The following is a 19,620-nucleotide window of genomic DNA, read 5'->3' as shown; positions in this document are numbered from 1 at the left end:
TGTATGGATCGAAATGAGTCAAATCCAGTATGCCGATAGTAGAGCGCTTCGGCGATCACGTGATTCGGCGAACGTGGAAGCCTCCGTGTGATTTCCCGCCTAGCCTGACTACTCTGCCTGTTTTCTGGGTGTTTGTGCAAGTTTTTTTTTTGTTTTGCTCTTTCGGAGCTGGATTATCGTGGATTCTGATGGAAGTGAAGAGATTGGCGAGAGATCGGTCCCGAGACGTCTACGGCATCGTGAACAGAAGCAATGTCGACGCCGACGAAGCAAGAATGTGCCACTGCCCGAATATCAATAAAGTTTCTTCAAGAATACCGCATTGAATTCCATGTCTCAATTCGAAATGAGCCAAATGCAAAGTTATCATGCTAATAATGGTGAAATCCGCTGCATATTTTTTAATTGATTGTGGCCAGAAACTTCCCCTAGCCGACATGTAAAACATATCATAGAATAGCTTTGACAGCGTTGTATTTAGTTTGCATAGCAAATTTTTGCCGTTTTCTCAAATTCTCTTTGGATGGATTTGACCCATTTCGAAAAAAAACGCCTCATTTTATGGTCAAAGTAAAGTCTCACGCTAATGTGTACTAAACAGCTTGTCACTAAGTTGCGCGGTCTGCCGCCACATTTCAGCTGTTTCATGCTATGCTTTCTCTTCAAATATGCAAGCCTCGAAAAGCACATGTCGTAGTAAAAGCTTTACAGCGATCTCATAGAGAAGGGAGAGCATTAGTCAGCTCCGCCGCAACGCAAAACTGTTATGCAGTGAAACGTACAAAAACTCTGAAGGGGCCGTTGTCAATGAACATATTGTTCCTTCAAAAAAATTGGCCGCGTATCTGCGTGCTTCGCTGCAAATGTTGTGTAAAGACGATAGAAGAGGCGCTGTGTGAGATATCGACGCCATCTGGCAATACGTCGGGAAACATGAGTGCTGTGTTGCGTGCTGGTAGTCCCGGCGCAGCAGCAGGCGAAGACCGGCGGTGACCAACGCGACCGGCGGGGACGCCAGCCAGTCCGAAAACGCGGTTTGGCGCGAAGTGCTGAAGCAGAGAAATGTCCGCACTCAACGAGTACTCTCCACACACTCTTTTATTTACACGTCGCCTGGGTAAAACAGGAACGCCAGAGCGGCGCCCACAACCGGCAGCCTGAAGGCCGCCCACAACGCTGCTTTTTCATTTTTTAAATATTTTTTTTCACCTTCTTGGCCTTCTCAAAACTAAAGTTTTTCAACACCAACCCATGGCATTAGTACAGTGCAATACAGAACCGAAACCGAAACACAACAATGAGCTCGTGCGAAGGGCAAGGAGGAAGGCAAATTTCAGCGCAGTCGCATTTTCAGCTTTGTTGAAACAGCACTCACTAGACGACGACGAAGTAAAAGAAGGCACAGGACAGTCAGCGCCTGTCCTGTGCCTTCTTTTACTTCGTCGTCGTCTAGTGAGCGCTGTTTCAACAAAGATGAACGCATACCAACTCGCTCAAGCTTCCATTCTTATGCATTTTCAGCGCAGCTTAAGAAACTAGGGTCCTTAAAATTACGTATGTATGCATTTTCTATTAAAGGAACACGCCACCTAATACTTACCTAGTGATGTTGCACCTCAGATATGCATGATATTTACTTTTTGATCGACAACGTTCACAAGTATGAGCAGCCGTACCAGTTCAAGACGGCTGGCCCTTGGGCAAGTGGTTCAACTTTGGCCGAGTGGCTGAATCGAGGGACGTGCCGACAAACAGAAAGACAGACAGAAAGACAGACCAAAATTTCTGCGTTTAAGTTCCCCAAGAAAGACTATCGTCTTTAAAAGGCGTATTTTAGGGGCAAAGCTCCTAAAGCCGTGGATGTGTCCCTCCTAGCTCGTACATGACCGCCTATGCCGCGCGTATGTGCCAGTGGTGATGACAACGAAGCAGCGCGAGTGTTCTTGACCCAGCACAGGGACGAACAAGACGTTGCAGTTCTTTCTCTGATCGACAAAGCGTGTTTGTTTGTCGTGCTTCGTGTCCTCGTCGATCCCACGTCGTTACACTGGGTGGAAGTGCGGGGTAAGCTTCATGCTTGCCACTCCATCGCGGAGCCGACAATCGAGCCCGGAATCGCCACCACGCGTCGAAACACCGGTCCACCGATTTAGTCGCCGTCTGTTAGTCGCCGTCATAACCGCGTACCTCGCACCCAACCTGTCTGTCGGGGACGTCAAGTCGTTTATAGACGCTGCGTTACGTGACTACGACAAGTACAAGAACCGCCCGTTTGTTCTGGTTGGGGACTTCAACGTGGACCTCATTGCCAATGACTGGATCGTGCAGCACATGCTTTCCAAATACGCACTCAGATGTATCCATATGCAACCTACCACGATCCGAGGGAGGTGCATAGACTTAGTGTTTGCAAACTTCCCACTGCAGCCAGTACAAGAACCTCTCTCGCTTCATTTCACGGACCATAAAGCCGTCGTAATGAAGGGACCTCGCAATCCAGCCGCCATGACAACGACGAAATGAAAAGAACAAACGAAGAATCGAAACAGCAAACGAACAAGAACAAAATAAAAGTTGATTTTGTATAATATACGCACAGTCTCACGTCTTTCTAATGATGTAATGGGCTAACTTTCACGGGAGAGTTACGGTTTACTGATGATATCCCCCTCTCGAGCTTCACCCACTTATCATCATTCATTCCGTGGATATGGCGTGATTTTTTGTGTTTTGTTCGATGATGTGCATCGCGGACCCCGGAAATGGCTTCCCTTACCCACCCTTGAGAACCACTGTATGCTACAGATAATGCTTGTGTTCTACCAGATGGGTTGAACCGATGATTCTTGCAAAACATCGTGCAAATAAGCGACAGTCAGTAAACGGAAACAGATCAGGAGTGATCGAACATGGATTGAGTGAGTGAATAAACTTTATTAAAAGTCCGGGCGAGGCGGGGGGAAGAGGGGATTAACCCCTGTCCCGTCCCACTCTCCGTCGATGATGGCGTCAGGTGACGGCTTGAAGCCCTTGGACACGGTGGTTGATAATTTATCAATGGTCGCATAATTTGTATAATAGATTTGGACATCAACTACAGGTACACGAGGCAGTAGGAGTGCACACGGCACCCACTTTTTAAAGTTTTTATTTAGCTACTGCACTCACGTTCGTGCTACGTGTAATCCTGAATCACGAAAAAGTTTTTATTTATTTATTTATTTTCAATACTGCCAGTCTCACTTGGAGACCAAGGCATGTGGGCATACAGATAACAACGTGAGCATGAACGTATTACACATATTGCAGAGTACAATTGCGTTTCATACATAGAAATGTTGTTATCTCTAATACAGCATTAATATTTACAACTCAACAGTGAAACTTAATCAGACAACAAAAGAACACATTGCATAAACAAAAACTTTTTTTTCGTGGTTAGGGCTTATTTTCTATCGCGTAACAAAAGGTTGACGGTGATTCAATGCTTGCTATTGTTGGGTCAAGGCGGTTCCACTCCCTAACTGCAGTAGGAAAAAATGAGTATTTAAATGTGTTGGAGTTGCAAAAGTATTCATCTAACGTTTTATCGTGTTTATTACGTGATATCCGGGACCTAGAGAAGTTGATGTAATTTGAAGAATTTATGTTGAAGTGGTTGTGCAGAAGGTTATGCATAAATTTTAAACGAGCTTGTTTTGCCCTAACTGTCAGTGTGTCTACACCGGATGATGCCAGAAGTTCAGTGGGCGAGTCAGCACGTTTGTATTTGTTACGAATAAACCGTATCGCTTTCCTTTGAACTTTTTCTAGTTGATTTATGTTAGTGATATTGCGAGGGAACCAAACAGTGTTAGCGTATTCTAGTACTGGCCGCACAAAGGTTGTATAGCTGAGGAGTTTGATATGGGTGGGAGCAGACTTCAGGGACCTTTTAAGAAAGAACAACTTACGGGTGGCTTTTGAGGAGATGTTGGCAATGTGTATGTTCCACCTGAGGTCGGATGTACGAGTCAGTCCGAGGTATTTGTGTTGATGAACTTTAGCTAGTCTAGTGTCACTAAGTGAGTAAGTAGATTCTGATGGGTTCTTCTTTCTTGTCACCGTCATTGACACAGATTTGCTAGTGTTGATACACATTTGCCATTGTTCACACCAGGTATTTATCACGTTAAGTTGTCTGTTTAGGGTGAGGTGGTCTTCGTAACACACTATTTCTTTATAGATAATGCAGTCATCCGCGAAAAGTTTTATGTTGCATTCAGTGTTAGTGACGATGTCACTAATATAAATTAAAAACAGTAAGGGCCCTAAGACCGTGCCCTGTGGTACACCAGATGAGATGGGAATAATATCGGATGACGCTTCATCGAGATAAAGAAAGTGCGAACGCTGGGATAAAAAATCGCCGATCCAAGCTGAAATGTTTCCAGCGCCAATTATTGCCTCTAGTTTTGCAATTAACTTGTTGTGACACACGCGATCAAACGCGTCAATTGTCAATCGTCCGTGTCAATCGTCCGTGCGAGGTCATGAACAAATTCAGTTAATTGCGTTACTGTTGACATCCCGCGTCTAAAACCGTGCTGGCTAGGTGATAGTATGCGATTTTCTTCCAGATATACTGTCAGGTGTTTTAAAATTAAATACTCTAGGATCTTCATGATGTACTGGTAAGTGAAATGGGTCCGTAGGTTGAAGGAGAGATTGTGTCGCCTGATTTATGAATTGGTATCACCTCTGCGTGCCTCCAGTCGTTGTGTTAGTGAAGTTGTGTCCTGCCGTGACAAAAATATCCTACCAATTAAAATGAAATCTTATTTTCTGAAGAACATCTGTTTCACTGAGGCATGCAATAATGCCATTTTTTTTTCAATAGGTACGGCACCTATACAAGCATGCGCAATAAATGCACATGCTTGTATAGGTGCAAACTAAAATGCCCTTGAGTAAAACTTCTTTTGGGCCTAGTTGGTTCATAATCCTAGAGGTACATTTACAGCGCAAACGTAAAGACGCACCACAAAGAAAGAAACGACACACACAAGTGCCGAACGGCGCTTGTGTGTGTCGTTTTTTAACACGAAAGTGTTTTATGCCGGGGTCCACCAAGTACTTCCGTCACGGATATGACGTTGATAAAATGGACGCCAACGGGTGAGAAAGAAAAAAACCAAGAAAAAGATACCCCGCTGGGAATCGAACCCACGCCGTTGCGGCCGCGACGGCAAGCGCCCGACGCCCTACCGTCTAAGCTAACTCGGAAGATGCTAGACACGGCGCGAACGCGCCTTATATCTTTCACACATTCTTTTTCGCGGCGGGCGGAGCGGGGCGGTGCCGCTCTCTGTGAGATGTGAAAAGAAGTATATGCTTCACGATCGAAACTTACTAGCGCTTACTCCGAGATTGCACGCGATATAGGAGGTCATGGTTAAAGCGTCTCGATACCAGAGAGGTAGACTGGCCGCGCTAGCGTCGCCGAGGCACCCTTGACGCAGTTACGTTCTTTGCCTTTGGCTTCGTGTTAGCGTGCGTCGGCTCATCGGAGTAGTGCAGCTTCCACGTGTACCAACGGGATTTCTCCGCCGCCGTTGACTGCTTCAATTGCGAGAGCACCGACTAACAAAACTGCTGCAATATGCTTCGCAGAAGGGACGCGATTTCGACGGGCGAATGTCGTGCCTTGGTGGAGCGAGAGCAGCGCCTGCGAGACAGAGGCCAGCGGGACGCACGCGTTTGCGGCTCAGGCTACGAACCTCTACCTCCCGTGTTGCTGAAGCGCAGTGTGTGTTATGTATGCGTGAGCACAGGCGTCCGCTACCCATTACTAGAAAGCGCACACCATGCCGTTTCTCTCCTTAATTGACGACGCTTTGAAAAAGTGCATGCCGGGTACCAGTGTTGATTATGAGCTTGTTGATATCATCCGTACGCGGGATTCACGATTCGCTGTGTCCAAATCTATGTTCACACCGTCAGCTACCACAACGGTTTAATCATGATCATGGGCGTTAGTCGTCGCGATAGAGACATGCTGTCAATACGGGTGCATCCACGTCAAACGGTGCTATAGCTGCCAAACACGAATAGACATTGTACAAGCTCTCATATATCACTACACAATAGGCACTACTTCTGTGAAGACACGTTTCACTTTCGTGTTATACCGATTCCTATGACGGAGGGATCAGCCACGTTTTTTCTTTGTTGTACGTCTTTACGCTTGCGCTATAAATGTACCTCTAGGAAAATGCCCTTGGAACTCTGACATCGACGCATGTAACAAAAATATGCGACAGATGATGGTCTTCCAACAGCTGAGAAGCTGAGAGCTTCAGGAGGAGTGCCAACTACACGCGGACCTTCGCTATACAGAATTGCAACAGTATTATCTTTTCTATTTTAAAGGAGACATGTCACTCTGCGAATTAGTGGACATCGTGCTTAACCTTGGTGGATGCATTCGACATTCATTTTAACGGCGGCGTGATACAGAAGAGTAGAGGTTATTTGGTAAAAGGATTGCTAGTGTTCGAGTATAAAAGCAAATAAATAATGACTTTGACTAATTCAGAAGCACTGTATGTCGTGCCTCAGCGCGCGTAAGTGCTCATTGCGCAAATATTCGTCTAACTGCTCAGAGGTGCCGCTGGCCCTGCGTGCAGCTCGCAACAGTACCTACACACGCAATAAATGCACATGCTTGTATAGCTGGAAACTAAAATTCCCTTGGAACTCTGACATCGACGTATGAACAAAAATTTGCGACAGGTGATGGTCTTTGAACAACTGAGAACGCACTGAAGACACTTGCAGCTCGCGGCAAAATTAACCAAAACTACTCAAAAGCACACGCTCGTAGAATACACATACGTGAGTTTCGCTACGTAAAGGTAGTTGTCATGCTGGTATCAGCAACTGTTTGGTTGAGTGAGACATACACGATGTATGGTGAACACACACACACAAAAGCACACGTTTATCATTTCCCTTGCGGCGGAACAAACGATGAACGAAAGTCGGTGCTGAGGGTGCTAACAGTGGCCTTCGTGAGTTTGTGGCGCCGCGCTAGCTATTTACTAACCTAATGCACGCACAAACACACGCCGATGATGCAAGAAAGGAAGTAGCAAGCTCCATCCTCTCGTTGCAAACCACTTTGTAAATATATAAGGCTGTGAAAAGTCAACGAGGAATGCGGTGGCTCTGTGGCGTAGTGGTTAGAGTGTCTGCTTTCGGTGCTTATGGTCATGAGTTCGATTCCTGTGTCGTGTGCGATTTGTATGTTTTGTCATATGTGCGTGTTTAGATTGATGTCAATTTTCTAATTATCCGTAGATATAAGTATTACAGAAATTATTCTGTGACACGCTGTTCGAGTGCCAAAAATTCTGTTTTCGCAGCCGCTTTAGAGCCGCCTATTGACATGACGCCACGCGTAAGAGCTGCAGGCCGTACCTAGCCAGGAAAAATATGAACTAAAATCCTGCAAAAGCCACGACAATGCTCTTGTGTTGCTTTCTCTGGGAGCCGCCTACGGAGTCGCCTAATGAATTGACTAGCAGCGGCCGTAATTTGAACAGATTTCCTGCCTGGAGGCGTGGATTCTAGCGTGTATTTGACTAACAGTGTGGCGAAACGCTCACTAACATCACACCTGCGTTCACAACTATCCCTAAGATAGCGGGAAGGTTCTACTTTAATGTACGCGTTTTGGTTGTGAGCGCTCTACGTGTTTTGGTTGCGTGGATGTGTGCGCGTATGAATGTGCCATTTTCTGTGCTCGATTAATTTTATTTCAAAGCTGTTTCAACGTGATAGCTTTACTCCCTCGGAGGAGTGCTTTCACTCTATCGCAGACGGAGTACTGTACTCCATGAGGAGGCGTTGGTCCACTCTCTGTCTAGAAGGAGTTGTTTCACTCCGGAAAATGGAGTGCCCAGCGGGAGAAGCCAAAGCTCTCGCAAAGGGCGTCGGGGCACTCCCTTTGTTCTAAGAGTGCAGGATAAAAAGCCACGTCGCGTCGTTTACTATCACAGCGACGTTTTCGTTCTTCTTGAGTAGCTTCCGTGTTTAGACGAGCAATTTCACGGCAATGCGCGACTCGAGCTACAGACGCGTCTGATAGGGCTGTACTGGACGGAACAAGGGCAAAAAAGAATTCAGTGTCGAATACGCAGGAGGCAGGCCGTCCGTACACAAGGAAGAAAGGACTGTAGCCAGTATATCATTGTGTAGCACTATTGTAGGCTAAGGTGACGAATGACAAAATGTTGTCCCAGTTCTTGTAGTCAGGGCGTAAGCAAATAGAAATCATGTGAGGGAGCGTTCGGTGGAAGCGCTCAGTAAGGCCGTTCGTCTGCGGGTTGTATGGGGACGTGGTTTTATGCATCGTATCACACACCCGCAGGACTTCGTTGAGGATCTTGGTATTTAAGGCTTTGCCATGATAACTCAAAAAACGCGAGGAGCTCCGTGGCGCAAGACGACGGAGTGCAAGAAAAAGTCGGCGATTTCTGTAGTTGTACCAAATCGAAGAGCCGCAGTCTCGGCGTATCTTGTAAAATGGTCGACTGCAGTGACGATCCGACGGTGACCGGAAGGCGTCAACAGCGAGGGACCATACAAGTCAATTCCGACAAATTGAAAAGGCATGGTTGGACAGATAACTCGTTAATGCATCAAACTGGGCTAGTTGGTATTGATTGTATGCTTCCATATTGCTAGCGAACACACACAAAGGGACGACATAGAAAGAGACGGGAGAACCGCTAGACTTCAACTGATTTTTTTTATCGACATGAAGGGAACAATACATTTGTTTGCGCACACGCAGGTGCCACGTCACAGAAAAAGTTTATCCACCGAAGGAAAAAGAAAAGAAATTCTCCGCCGCCTATCGATACCGCCAGTTCGCACGTGGTTTCTTCTTACACAGATAGTCCAGTTCTCTTTTCGACAACGCGATGGACGGAGTGCTGACACATGTGTCACCCGCCTTGTGAATTTCTACAGCCTCTACTATTTCCCTCTTTCTCTGTTCCCCGCCAACCTACATCACAGAAGTGGCGTCATATGCTGCGGTACAACCCTTGCACTTCTTGCAGTGCATCGCCAATAAACCAACCCCTGCAAGCGATCGAACAGCCGTGAGATGCTCCCTGAGCCTTTCATTGACGCATCGGCCCGTCTGGCCAATATACACCTTGCCACAAGCAAGTGGAAGTGTGTAGACGACTCCTGTCTTACAAGCTGTGAACTATTATTGGTATTTCTTAGCACACCGCGGCTTCTCAGGTTCCGTCACAGCGTACATTCACGGCGTTTCCCACCGGCTCAAAAAAGTGGCGCAAAATTGCGGTCTTGGTGTCCTGTGCACGGCTCCTCACAAGCTGTCTCGGCTCTGTTCCGCTGTGACGGAACCTGAGAAGCCGCGGTGTGCTAAGAAACACCAATAAAGTCGGCGGGAAGGCGCGGCCAGTGGTACTTTTCCTGCTCCGGTGCGAGCGTGAGGGAAAGTCCGAGGTGTCCAGCTGTCGGGTCGTCGTGCAGGGCATGCAGAATTTCTGGTCGCAGTCCCGAAGGTACAACGATAAGGTAGCTGGCTCGGGCCGGGGAGAAGTTCTTCTTTACAAGGACGTTGTCTTTCAAGGAAAATGATGCCAATCCGCGCCTGAATACTTTTGGGACAAAGATGATCCTGCCCTCCAGGTATTCCACTAGACCCTTGACTTCCGGGTCGGCTCGCTGTCGTTCGGCGCAGTCGTCGGCACTTATGGCTCCCAAGAAGCTGTCATCATCCTGGTCGTCGGGTGGTGGTGGGTCGACGGGGACACGATACAAGCAGTCGGCGTCGGAGTGTTTCCTTCCGGACTTATACTCGACGGTAATGTCAAATTCTTGAAGTGTTGGGCTCCACCGTGCAGGCGACCTGAACGGTCCTTCAAGTTAGCTAGCCAACACAAGGCGTGATGGTCGCTCACAACTTTGAAGGGCCTGCCGTAGAGGTTGGGGCGAAACTTTGACGTAGCCCGGATGATGGCGAGGCACTCCTTTTCTGTTGTGGAATAGTTGGCCTCTGCCTTAGACAGCGACCGGCTAGCGTAATTATAACCCTTTTCAGACCATCCGTCCGCTGCACAAGGACGGCGCCGAGTCCTACGCTGCGTGCATCGGTGTGAATCTCCGTATCGGCGTATTTGTCGAAATGCGAAAGTATCGGAGGCGTCTCCAGGCGTCGTTTCAGTTCATAAAATGCTTCGACTTGAGCTGTTTGCCAGCTTAATTCGACGTCGGTCTTCGTGAGCTGCGTTAGTGGCTCGGCTCTCCGTGCAAAGTCTTTGACAAAGCGTCTGTAACAGGCGCACAAGCCGAGAAATCGGCGCACGGCCTTCTTGTCGATGGGTGGCGGGAAAGCGGCAACGGCAGCTGTGTTCTGCGGGCCTTGGAGCACTCCAGTCTTTCTGATCACGTGACGCAAAAACAAGAGCTCCTGGTACGCGAAGCGGCACTTTTCTGGTTTCAGGGTGAGCCCCGAGTTCTTGATTGCTTGAAGTATTGAAGTCTCTTGAGGTGTTCTTCGAAGTTCGAGGAAAACACAACGACGCCATCCAAGTAAACAAGGCAAGTCTGCCACTTCAAGCAAGCTAATACAGCATCCATGACTCGTTGGAAAGTCGCAGGTGCCGAGCAAAGACCACAGGGCATGACCTTGAACTCGAACAGGCCGTCCGGTGTTATGAGCGCAGTCTTTTCTCTGTCTCTCTCGTCGACTTCGTTTTGCGATTAGCCGGTCTTGAGGTTCATCGAAGAAAAGTACTTCGCGTTGTGGAGTCGATCTAGGGCATCGTCTATACGTGGGAGAGGGTACACGTCATTTTTCGTAATTTTGTTCAGGCGACGATAATCGACGCAGAAACGTAGGGTCCCATCCTTGTTCTTCACTAACATCCTGGGTGACACTCATGGACTCTTTCAAGGCTGGATGATGTCTTCGCGTAGCATTTCGTCGAATTGTTTCTTTACGTTCTCGCGTCGAAACTCCGTACGGGCTCTGACGAAGAGGCCTGGTACTTTGTTGTGTTATGATGCGATATCATGCGACAGGTGTCTGCCGAAGTCTGGATGACGATGAAAAGCAGTCCTTGTATTGCAAAGGCAGGGTTTTCAGCTGGTTTTGCTTGACCTTCGGAACGCTCGGGTTGAAGTCGAAATCTGGTTCGGGACCTCGATTCGTCGAAGCAGGTTCGGCAGCATTGAAGAGGGCGAAAGCATTGCTGGCGGCTACACATTCGTCGATGAAGGCGACAGTCGTACCAATGTTGAGGTGCCTATATTCGTGGGTGAAGTTTGTCAGCACTACCTTTGCTTTACCGTCACGCATTTCGGCTATACCTCTTGCGACACAAATTTGGCGGTTTAGGAGTAGGTGCTGATCGCCCTCGATGACGCCTTCAATGTTCGCAGGTTTTGCGGTGCGGACGGAAATAATGACGCTGGAGCGCGGCGGAATGGTCACCTGCTCTTCTATCACATTCAATACATGGTTCCCTGGCGTCGCGTGGGGCGGGAGCGCTTTGTCTGAGGTTAGTGTTATCGACTGAGACCTCAGGTCGATAACGGCGCCGTGGTCACTTAGGTAATCCATTCCAAGTAGCACATCCCTGGAGCAGTTCTGAAGGATTACAAAGCTCGCAGGATAAGTCCAGTTATTGATGGAGACTCTCGCCGTGCAGACACCAATCGGCGTTATCAGGTGGCCTCCAGCTGTCCGGATTTCGGGTCACTCCAAGCGGTCTTTACTTCCTTCAGCTTTGTGGCGAATGGCCCACTGACGACGGAATAGTCGGCCCCAGTCTCGACGAGAGCGGTGACGTTGTGGCCGTCGATGAGAACGTCGAGGTCGCTAGTTCGTCGTCTTGCGTTGCGGTTGGGTCGCGGCGTCGGGTCACGGCTGCGTCGGTTTGTTCCGCTGCTTTCATGTTGCGTTGCCGGGTCTTCTCCGGTCCGCGAGGTTGCGTCGACAGGGCTTCGTCTGCTTCGCGTCGTGTTCTGCAGATCTCGTCGCGTTGTCGCCTTCGGCGGCCGCGGAAGATCTTCGGCATTTCGTCGTACAGCAACCACACCTCCATCGGTTGCTGCTCTTAGTTTCACGGATACGGGCTAGGCGACCGGCCCCGATTTGGGCCAGTGTACTGCCGGCGGTGCGGTGGCATGTAGCGGCCCGGCGAAGGCGAGCGGGAAGGTCGTCGTTCTTGCCACTGTGTTCCGGTGAGGTAGTCGTCGATGTCGCGAGGCCGTTCGCCTGGCTGCGGGCGCGGCGCGTTGACGGCGCATCCTCGTAGCCCCATCTGTCGGTACTGACAGCGGTGGTACGTGTGGCCGGCCTCCCCGCAGTGATAGCAGAGCGGGCGGTTGTCAGGGGCGCGCCAAACGTCGGTATTCCTCGGCGTGTATCGCTGGCCGGCTGGCGGGCGGTATGACGTCGGTGGCGGCGGCGGTGGTGCCTGGAGGCGGAACTGCTGGGGCGGCGCGGCGTCTTGACGTGGGCGAGGAGGGGGGCGTTGCGTTGGGCTGCAGCAGCATACCTCATTCCTTGCAGCTGCGGCGGTGCCGGCTGAGGAACACCCCGTGACTGTTGGATCTCCTCGCGTACAATGTCAGCAATCGACGTCACTTAGGGCGGTGCCAAAGTTGCGAGCTTTCGCAGCTCCTCTCGCACGATGGCTCGGGTCGTTTCCCGCAGGTCGTCGGAGTAGAGTGGTTGAACGTCTGCGTACGTTGGCGTCGAGCGGAGATTGCATTGTCGGGTGCGCATCTCCAGCGTCTTTTCAATCGTCGTTGCTTCGGAGATGAATTCCTTGACCGTACTCAGTGGATTCCGCATCAGACCCGCGAACATCTCCTGCTTTACTCCTCGCATGAGGAAGCGCACTTTCTTGTCTTCCGGCGTTTTGGAGTCGGCGTGGCGGAAGAGTCTGGTCATCTCTTCTGTGAAGAGCACCACCTTTGCGTTTGGTAGCTGCGAACGGGTTTCAAGCAGCGCTTCGGCCCTCCCCTTGCAGATGACGCTCGTGAATGTTGCGAGGAGCCTGGTGCGAAATGTGTCCCACGTTGTCAGGGTTAGCTCTTTGTTCTCGAACCATGTGCGAGCGGCGTCTTGCAAGGCGATGTACACATGTCGAAGTTTGTCTTCGCTGGTCCACGCATTGAAAGCGGTGACTCGGTCGTACGCTTCGAGCCAGCTTTCCGGGTCTTCAAGTGCTGAACCGCGGAAGGTCGGCGGCTCCTTGGGTTGCCGGAACAGGATAGGCGCAGACGGCACAGGCGCTCTCATCGTCGCTGCGGTCGAGGTCGGGGTCTTGGTCCGCCGGGTCTTTTCAAGTAAAGGCCCGTACTCTGGCAGTAGACCTTGTTGTCTTCGGCTTTCTCACTGCTCAGGGTTGCCGTCGATGACATCCTCGTGACTTGGGCTGGGTTCACGGCTTGATGTCCAGTACATGAAAGAAGCAGCACCTCCACCAGATGTCACGTGGTCGTGACGTCGAGGAAGGCCGCAGGCGAGGTGTCTATGATGAAACTCTTCATTTGGCCGAACTTGTGGCAGAGAAACGGAAAGTTAATTTACAGCAATACACACTGTATGCACTGATAGCGGGGAACAGAGCATCGACCGTCGATCAACTGACAAGCGGTGAAGCGCGTCGGCATTTATAAACGTGCCGTCGAATATTGCAGCGTTATCGCTGGCTGTCGCGCAAACTCTAGAATAAGCTCGAGTGCTCGCGTCTTGCGCTGAGCGTTGCTGACAGTCTTTGTAGGCGAAAACCGAATACAGCAAAAGTGATAATAAGAAACGCACGTGGCAATATATATATTGTAGCGAAACCTTGGAACATAGTAATGGGTTGCTCTCTCCAGCGCCTTCTAGTGGGTCGTCCTCTTTGGCTTCTGAAAGGACGCCACTCGCGCAAAGATTTCGTGCCTTGCCGTGGCGGTCGCCATTACGCATTGTCGTTGAGTCCCGTCTATTAAACTCCTTAACAATTTGGTGGAGAGTGCTGTGCTCCCACTCAATGCCCATGGAGCTTCGATCCCATACCCTGCCATCTACCATGCCTCAAGACGCCGCCCTGCAAACGCCTCCTCCCGCAACGACCACTTGTCCCGGTATCCCCTGTATACGCGATCCACCTATGTTCACTGGCGCCGATAGCACCGACGTTGAGGACTGGCTCGCAATTTACGAGCGCGTCAGCATACCCTATAAATGGGACGAAGAAGGCAAGTTGAGCAACTTCGTATTCTACCTCGCGGGAGTAGCAAGCTTGTGGTACAATAACCACTCGTCCGACTCTGCGACTTCGTCCGATTTCAAGACCGCCGTCTCAGCGTTTCTGGCCGCCCAGCAGTTTGTAAGCTGCAAGCAGAACAGCACTTACGCGAACGAGCTCAGCAGGCCGGTGAATCTTCCACAAGTTATATCGAAGACGTCCTCGACTTGTGTAAGAAAGCCAATGGAACCATGTCTGAGTCTGACAAGATGGAGAACGTAATGAAAGGCACTGACGACGATGCCTTCACCATGCTGCTCGCCAAAAACCCTGGCACAGTGGCCGAGGTCATAACGCTGTGCCAGAGCTACGAGGAGCTCCGCCGGCAGTGTTCGATAACCCGTCGCTTCCCTTCACGCGACGCAGAGTGTAAGGTCGCGCTCGGCGTGACATCCCCCGCCCCCTTCCTCCTTGGTAACGTCTTCCCGAGAAACGGAGCCGGCTCGACGTGGCACCCCCTTCCTTGCCTGCCTGACGGATTCCCGAGAAACGGCGCCTCAGCTGACCCTGCCTCCCCTGCTCCTTCCACGAAACTGCCTGTCCGGTGTCGACGAGGGCCACGGGCAACGAGGACGGGGATATAAAAGGAGCGCCCGGGAAAAGGCGCGGGGTCTTTTTTTTCTACGAGGAGAGCTGGCCGGTTAGACACCGGCACGACCGCTTTAGGCCCCACTGCGGGTCATACTTTTTTTGCTGTCTTTTTGAATTGTAAACAGTTGTGTACATAAAGTTGTATTGATAAAACGTCCAGCGGGTGAAGGCGTCTTCCTCCGGAGTAAAGTCACGAAGACGGCGGCGATCATCCTCGCGAAGCAACGATCCCCGCTTTGCTTCGCCACCAAGAACCTCGTCCGAACCGTATACCGAGTTCGGACGAAAATTTACTGGCGCAGTCGCACAGGATCACCGCTCCCTGAACGACCACTGGACGAGCCCTTGGGACAAGGCGACCCAAGGACGGCCCAACGAAGTAGCTGCAAGCTCTGGAGCAGCAGCAGCGGCGAGCAACTAGCCTCACCTGCAGCGCATCGTGAGCGCCGGGAGCAGCCGGCCCCGCCAGGACCACGCCGAGAGGCTTTCCGGCTGACATCCAAGCACCGATCACCGACGCGATGCCGGCCAGCTATCCAGCCAGGACGACAGACGCCAGCGCCGAGAGCACCGGTGATTCAAATCCGACACAGCGGCGGACACTACCGACAACAAAGTGCCAGGGTGAGCCTTTCCTGCCACATTCCTGATGAGCTCTGTGTTGTTTGGGCTGGCCTTCTTATATGCTCACTAGGTACGGGCATTTAAACCCCGACAAGCGCCGCGAAAGCATGCTGGGGAATGAGAGCGGGAACGGTGGGGGTGACCAAAGCCATGACACGCCCGCCCCTTCCATTTCCGAGAAGGAAATGGAGTACAGACTCAAGCTCGCCGAAGAAGAACGGCGGTCGCTCGAGAATAAATTGCAGATCGCTCAACTTCAAAGAGATAGCCCGCCGCGAACGCAAGACGCCGGGGGCGATTCGACGTCCCGGAGCGATCAAATGAAGCTCCTCGGGCACTATGCACAAATGATGTCAGGGGCATTCCCAAAATTTCCTGCCGACGGGGAAGTACCCGTCTGGTTCGAGTCAGCAGAGAGCTCGTTGGAGGCGTACGGCGTGCCGAGGGAATTCTGGGGTCGAATCATTTTCCCACTAGTCGCCGAGCGCGTGCCGTACCTATCCACGCGGCTTACACCCGAGCAACATCGGGATTTTGATACTTTGAAAGGCGTCGTGTTAGACGAGCTAAAACTGTCAGCGGCCGAGTATCAGAGGCGCTTTGTCACAGCCGCTAAGCGGCGCGGGGAAACATGGAAAACCTTCGTAACTAGAATAGAGAGTTATCTAAATTTCTATGTAGAAGCCCGAGGCGCCTCCACTTTCAAACGACTTGTCGAACTTTTGGTCGCGGACCAGATAAAGGCAGGATTGACCGAAGAAGCGGTTAGGTACGTGAAATTGCGCGAAGGCGAGGACTGGCTCAAGGCAGGAGAGCTAGCGCGTCTGCTGCAGAATTTCGAGGAAGCTACCGGGGATGGGAGCGCGTGGAGAAAAACTAGCGTCGTTAACAAAGGAGAGTTGACGGGCGAAAAGTTCGAGAGGCAGAGCAAGCAAAAGTTCGCCGAAAAAGGGAGACCCAGGCACGAACGTACACGAAGGGGAGGCCTTTCACGGTAGGCAAGAACCAGTCGCGCTCGCGCGGGTGCCCCAGCTGCGGTAGCTAGCGGCATCCCGGAGACCGCTGTCCGTTCGCGGGCGAGGACACCGGCAATGCCGAGGACGATAAGCGTTCAGAGAAAATAACAGCGCGCGTCTCAATCGGCGGTGGTGAACCGGGGCTTTCAACACTCCAGGCGGTGCAGCTGAACTGCGAGGAGAGACGGCTAGACGCGATTGTCGACACAGGCGCTGACATCACATTTCTGCGAGAAAGTAGTACACCGGAGCACCTCGTCAAACCCCACGGTACCGTAGATTTAGTATCAGCCTTCGGCGAGAAGGTAGAAGCGAAGCTCGCCGTCGTCCCTCTCGCGATACAGGGGTGGGGTTCCCCGATCCAGGACATCGACACTGCGACGCCGGTAATGTGTGCGCTCACGAACAGATCGGCCCACACGGACTTCTTGATATCTGCCGACGCATGGGAACAGCTGCGCGCCTCACACGCGGAGAACAGAGAGGTACACGTGGCTGCGGTGAGTACACGATCACGAGAAAACGCCGACGATCAAACGAACGCCTGCCCACCCGCTGCAGTTAGTACCGATCTGTCGACGGTCGACGAGTCAGCGCAGGAAAGGGTGACCGTTGATCAGGGTGAGGAGAGCACTCACGAGATAGAGAACTCGGAGCAAAGCGGCGACGCACAAAAACTGCGCAAGGAGCAGCGCGGCGATGATGCACTGAGTAACGCCTGGCGAAATGCGAAAGCCGGGAAAGCGGGCATGTGCGTCGTTGATGGCTTTCTGTATCACAAGGATAAAGTTCTTGGCCAAAGTATGTTGCAGTTAGTGCTTCCGCAGACGCGCCGCGGTGCTGTTTTAGCGCTCGCTCACGAGTCATACTGGGGCGGTCACCTGGGCTTTCGTAAAACAAAGGCGCGAATTAAGTGCAGCTTTTTCTGGCCTGGCATGGAGCAAGATATCCGCGACCACTGCGATCGTTGCCACAGCCGCCAGGTCAGGTCTGACAGGCGTATAACCGACCGCATACCGATCCTTCCGCTGACACGGCCCAAGCTGCCATTTCAAAAGGTCAATGTCGACATAATCGGTCCGATCGACCCACCATCGGCTAGGGGGCACCGCTACGCTTTGTGCATTATAGACCTGTGCACGCGTTGGCCGGAGGTGGTTTGTCTGAAGTCTTTGTCGGCTAAAGCAACATGCGAAGCGCTTCTTTCCGTGTTTAGCCGAACAGGTGTACCCGAGGTTCTATGTTCCGACTGTGGTACAAACTTCACCGCTGCGCTGACGAGCGAGTTTCTGGAGCGCCTGGGCTGTTCTCCTCGCTTTTCGACGCCGGACCACCCCGAGAGTAACGGCTCCGTTGAGAGGTGGAACCGAGTTTTTAAGAACATGCTTTTTCATATGATAAGGCAGGATGGGAGAAACTGGGACAAATTCGTCCCTTTCTTATTGTGGGCATACCGGGAAGTCCCCCACGATACCACGGGCGTGTCGCCATTTCGCATGCTATACGGGCGCGACCCGGTCGGGGCACTCGCTATTCTGAAAACTAGCTGGACAGGAGAGAGACAAATTCCGTCGAAACTGGCAGATGCGCCTGCGGACTACATAAAAGAGTTAAAAACACAGCTCGAACCGGCGGCCGACGCCGCAGGGCTTACGACAGGCAAGCAGCAGGCATCATACGCGTCGCAATACAACAAACACGCCGCGGTAAAAAGCTTTCGCGAGGGCGACACGGTCCTAGTTTTCGACGACAACCGACCGGGGAAAATGTACCCCAAATGGTTGGGGCCGCTTATCGTTGAGGAAAAGCACCGCGAACACTCATACTATGTGCAGACGAAAGAGGGTCGCCGGATGCTAGTGCATGCAAACCGGTTACGACCATACGCGTGTAGGGTGGCGTCGCTAAGCGTTATCTTTCACGACGACAACGACTTCGGAGAAGTAGAATACACGCCTCGAGCGGCTAACAGTGAAGACTTCTTCCTTAGTCAAGGAAAGACTGAGCATTTGGACGCCCACACAGCCGAACGCGTGTGCGCGGTATTCAGGGCCCACCAGGCATTGTTTGTTGGCGAACCAGGTTTAGCTAAGGTAGGGCAGCACAGCATAAAAGTTACCGACGGCGCCAAGCTCAAGTGTAGTCGCCCTTACAGGGTGCCAGAAGCGCTCAAAAATGAAGTTAGCCGACAGATAGCCGAGCTGCTGGAACTGGGCCTCATATACCGCTGCTAGAGTCCTTGCGCGCACCCGATTGTTTGCGTCCCCAAGAAGGATGGGTCGATGCGTCGATGCATAGACTACCGCGCACTAAATGCGGTATCGGAATCGGATGCCTTCCCGATGGCGAGCCCACAGGAGCTTATCATGCGCGTGGGGTCGGCACATTACATTACCCTCATCGACCTTAGGCGGGGCTACTGACAGGTGCCGCTCGCCCGGGATTCTCAGCTAGCCACGGCGTTCGTCTCCCACCTGGGCCAGTTTGCAGGGCGAGTGATGCCTTTTGGTTTGAAAAATGTGGCAGCTACATTCCAGAGGATTATGAACCAGGTACTCGCAGGTCGGGAGAGTTTCGCGTGCGCATACCTCGATGACATCGCCGTCTTTAGTCAGACACTAGAGGAGCATATCGAACACTTCCACGAAATATTCTCCACGCTTGAGGCAGCGAGCCTGCGAGCGAATTTGGACAAGTGTCAGATCGCAATGCCCTCGATACGCTACCTAGGACACGTAGTAGGATCCGGTAAGCATGGCCCGGATCCCGAGAAAAATCGAAGCCATAAAGGGACTGAAAGCTCCCATCACAAAGAAAGAGCTGCGGAGCGCACTAGGCCTCTGCGGATACTACCGCAGCTACGTCCCTAGTTATGCCGAGGTAGCCCGGCCGCTGACACAGCTCACTAGCAAGAGTGTGCCCTCGAAGATACCTTGGTCCGAAGAAGCCGACGAGGCTTTCGAATGCCTAAAGCGGGCCCTGTGCGTGGCCACGTCCCTCGCCACGCCGAACCACCAAAAGCCCTACGTGCTCTGCACCGATGCATCAACTAC

At 51.6% G+C, this 19,620-nt stretch overlaps 1 protein-coding gene across 1 annotated transcript; it reads left to right on the top strand.

The window, feature by feature from the left end:
• Positions 1 to 4,665: 4,665 nt before the first annotated feature.
• Positions 4,666 to 18,801, top strand: LOC125756476 (uncharacterized). Its single transcript, XM_049411316.1, has 4 exons — positions 4,666 to 4,673; positions 15,230 to 15,551; positions 16,726 to 17,555; positions 18,462 to 18,801. The coding sequence occupies exons 1-4, from the start codon at positions 4,666 to 4,668 to the stop codon at positions 18,799 to 18,801; spliced, it is 1,500 nt and encodes a 499-aa protein (XP_049267273.1).
• Positions 18,802 to 19,620: the final 819 nt, after the last annotated feature.

Source organism: Rhipicephalus sanguineus, unplaced genomic scaffold, assembly GCF_013339695.2.
Source record: "Rhipicephalus sanguineus isolate Rsan-2018 unplaced genomic scaffold, BIME_Rsan_1.4 Seq10031, whole genome shotgun sequence".
Classification (NCBI taxonomy): Eukaryota; Metazoa; Arthropoda; class Arachnida; order Ixodida; family Ixodidae; genus Rhipicephalus; species Rhipicephalus sanguineus.
The sequence above is the reverse complement of the archived record's forward strand: the minus strand, read 5'-3'. Positions and strand labels throughout refer to the sequence as shown.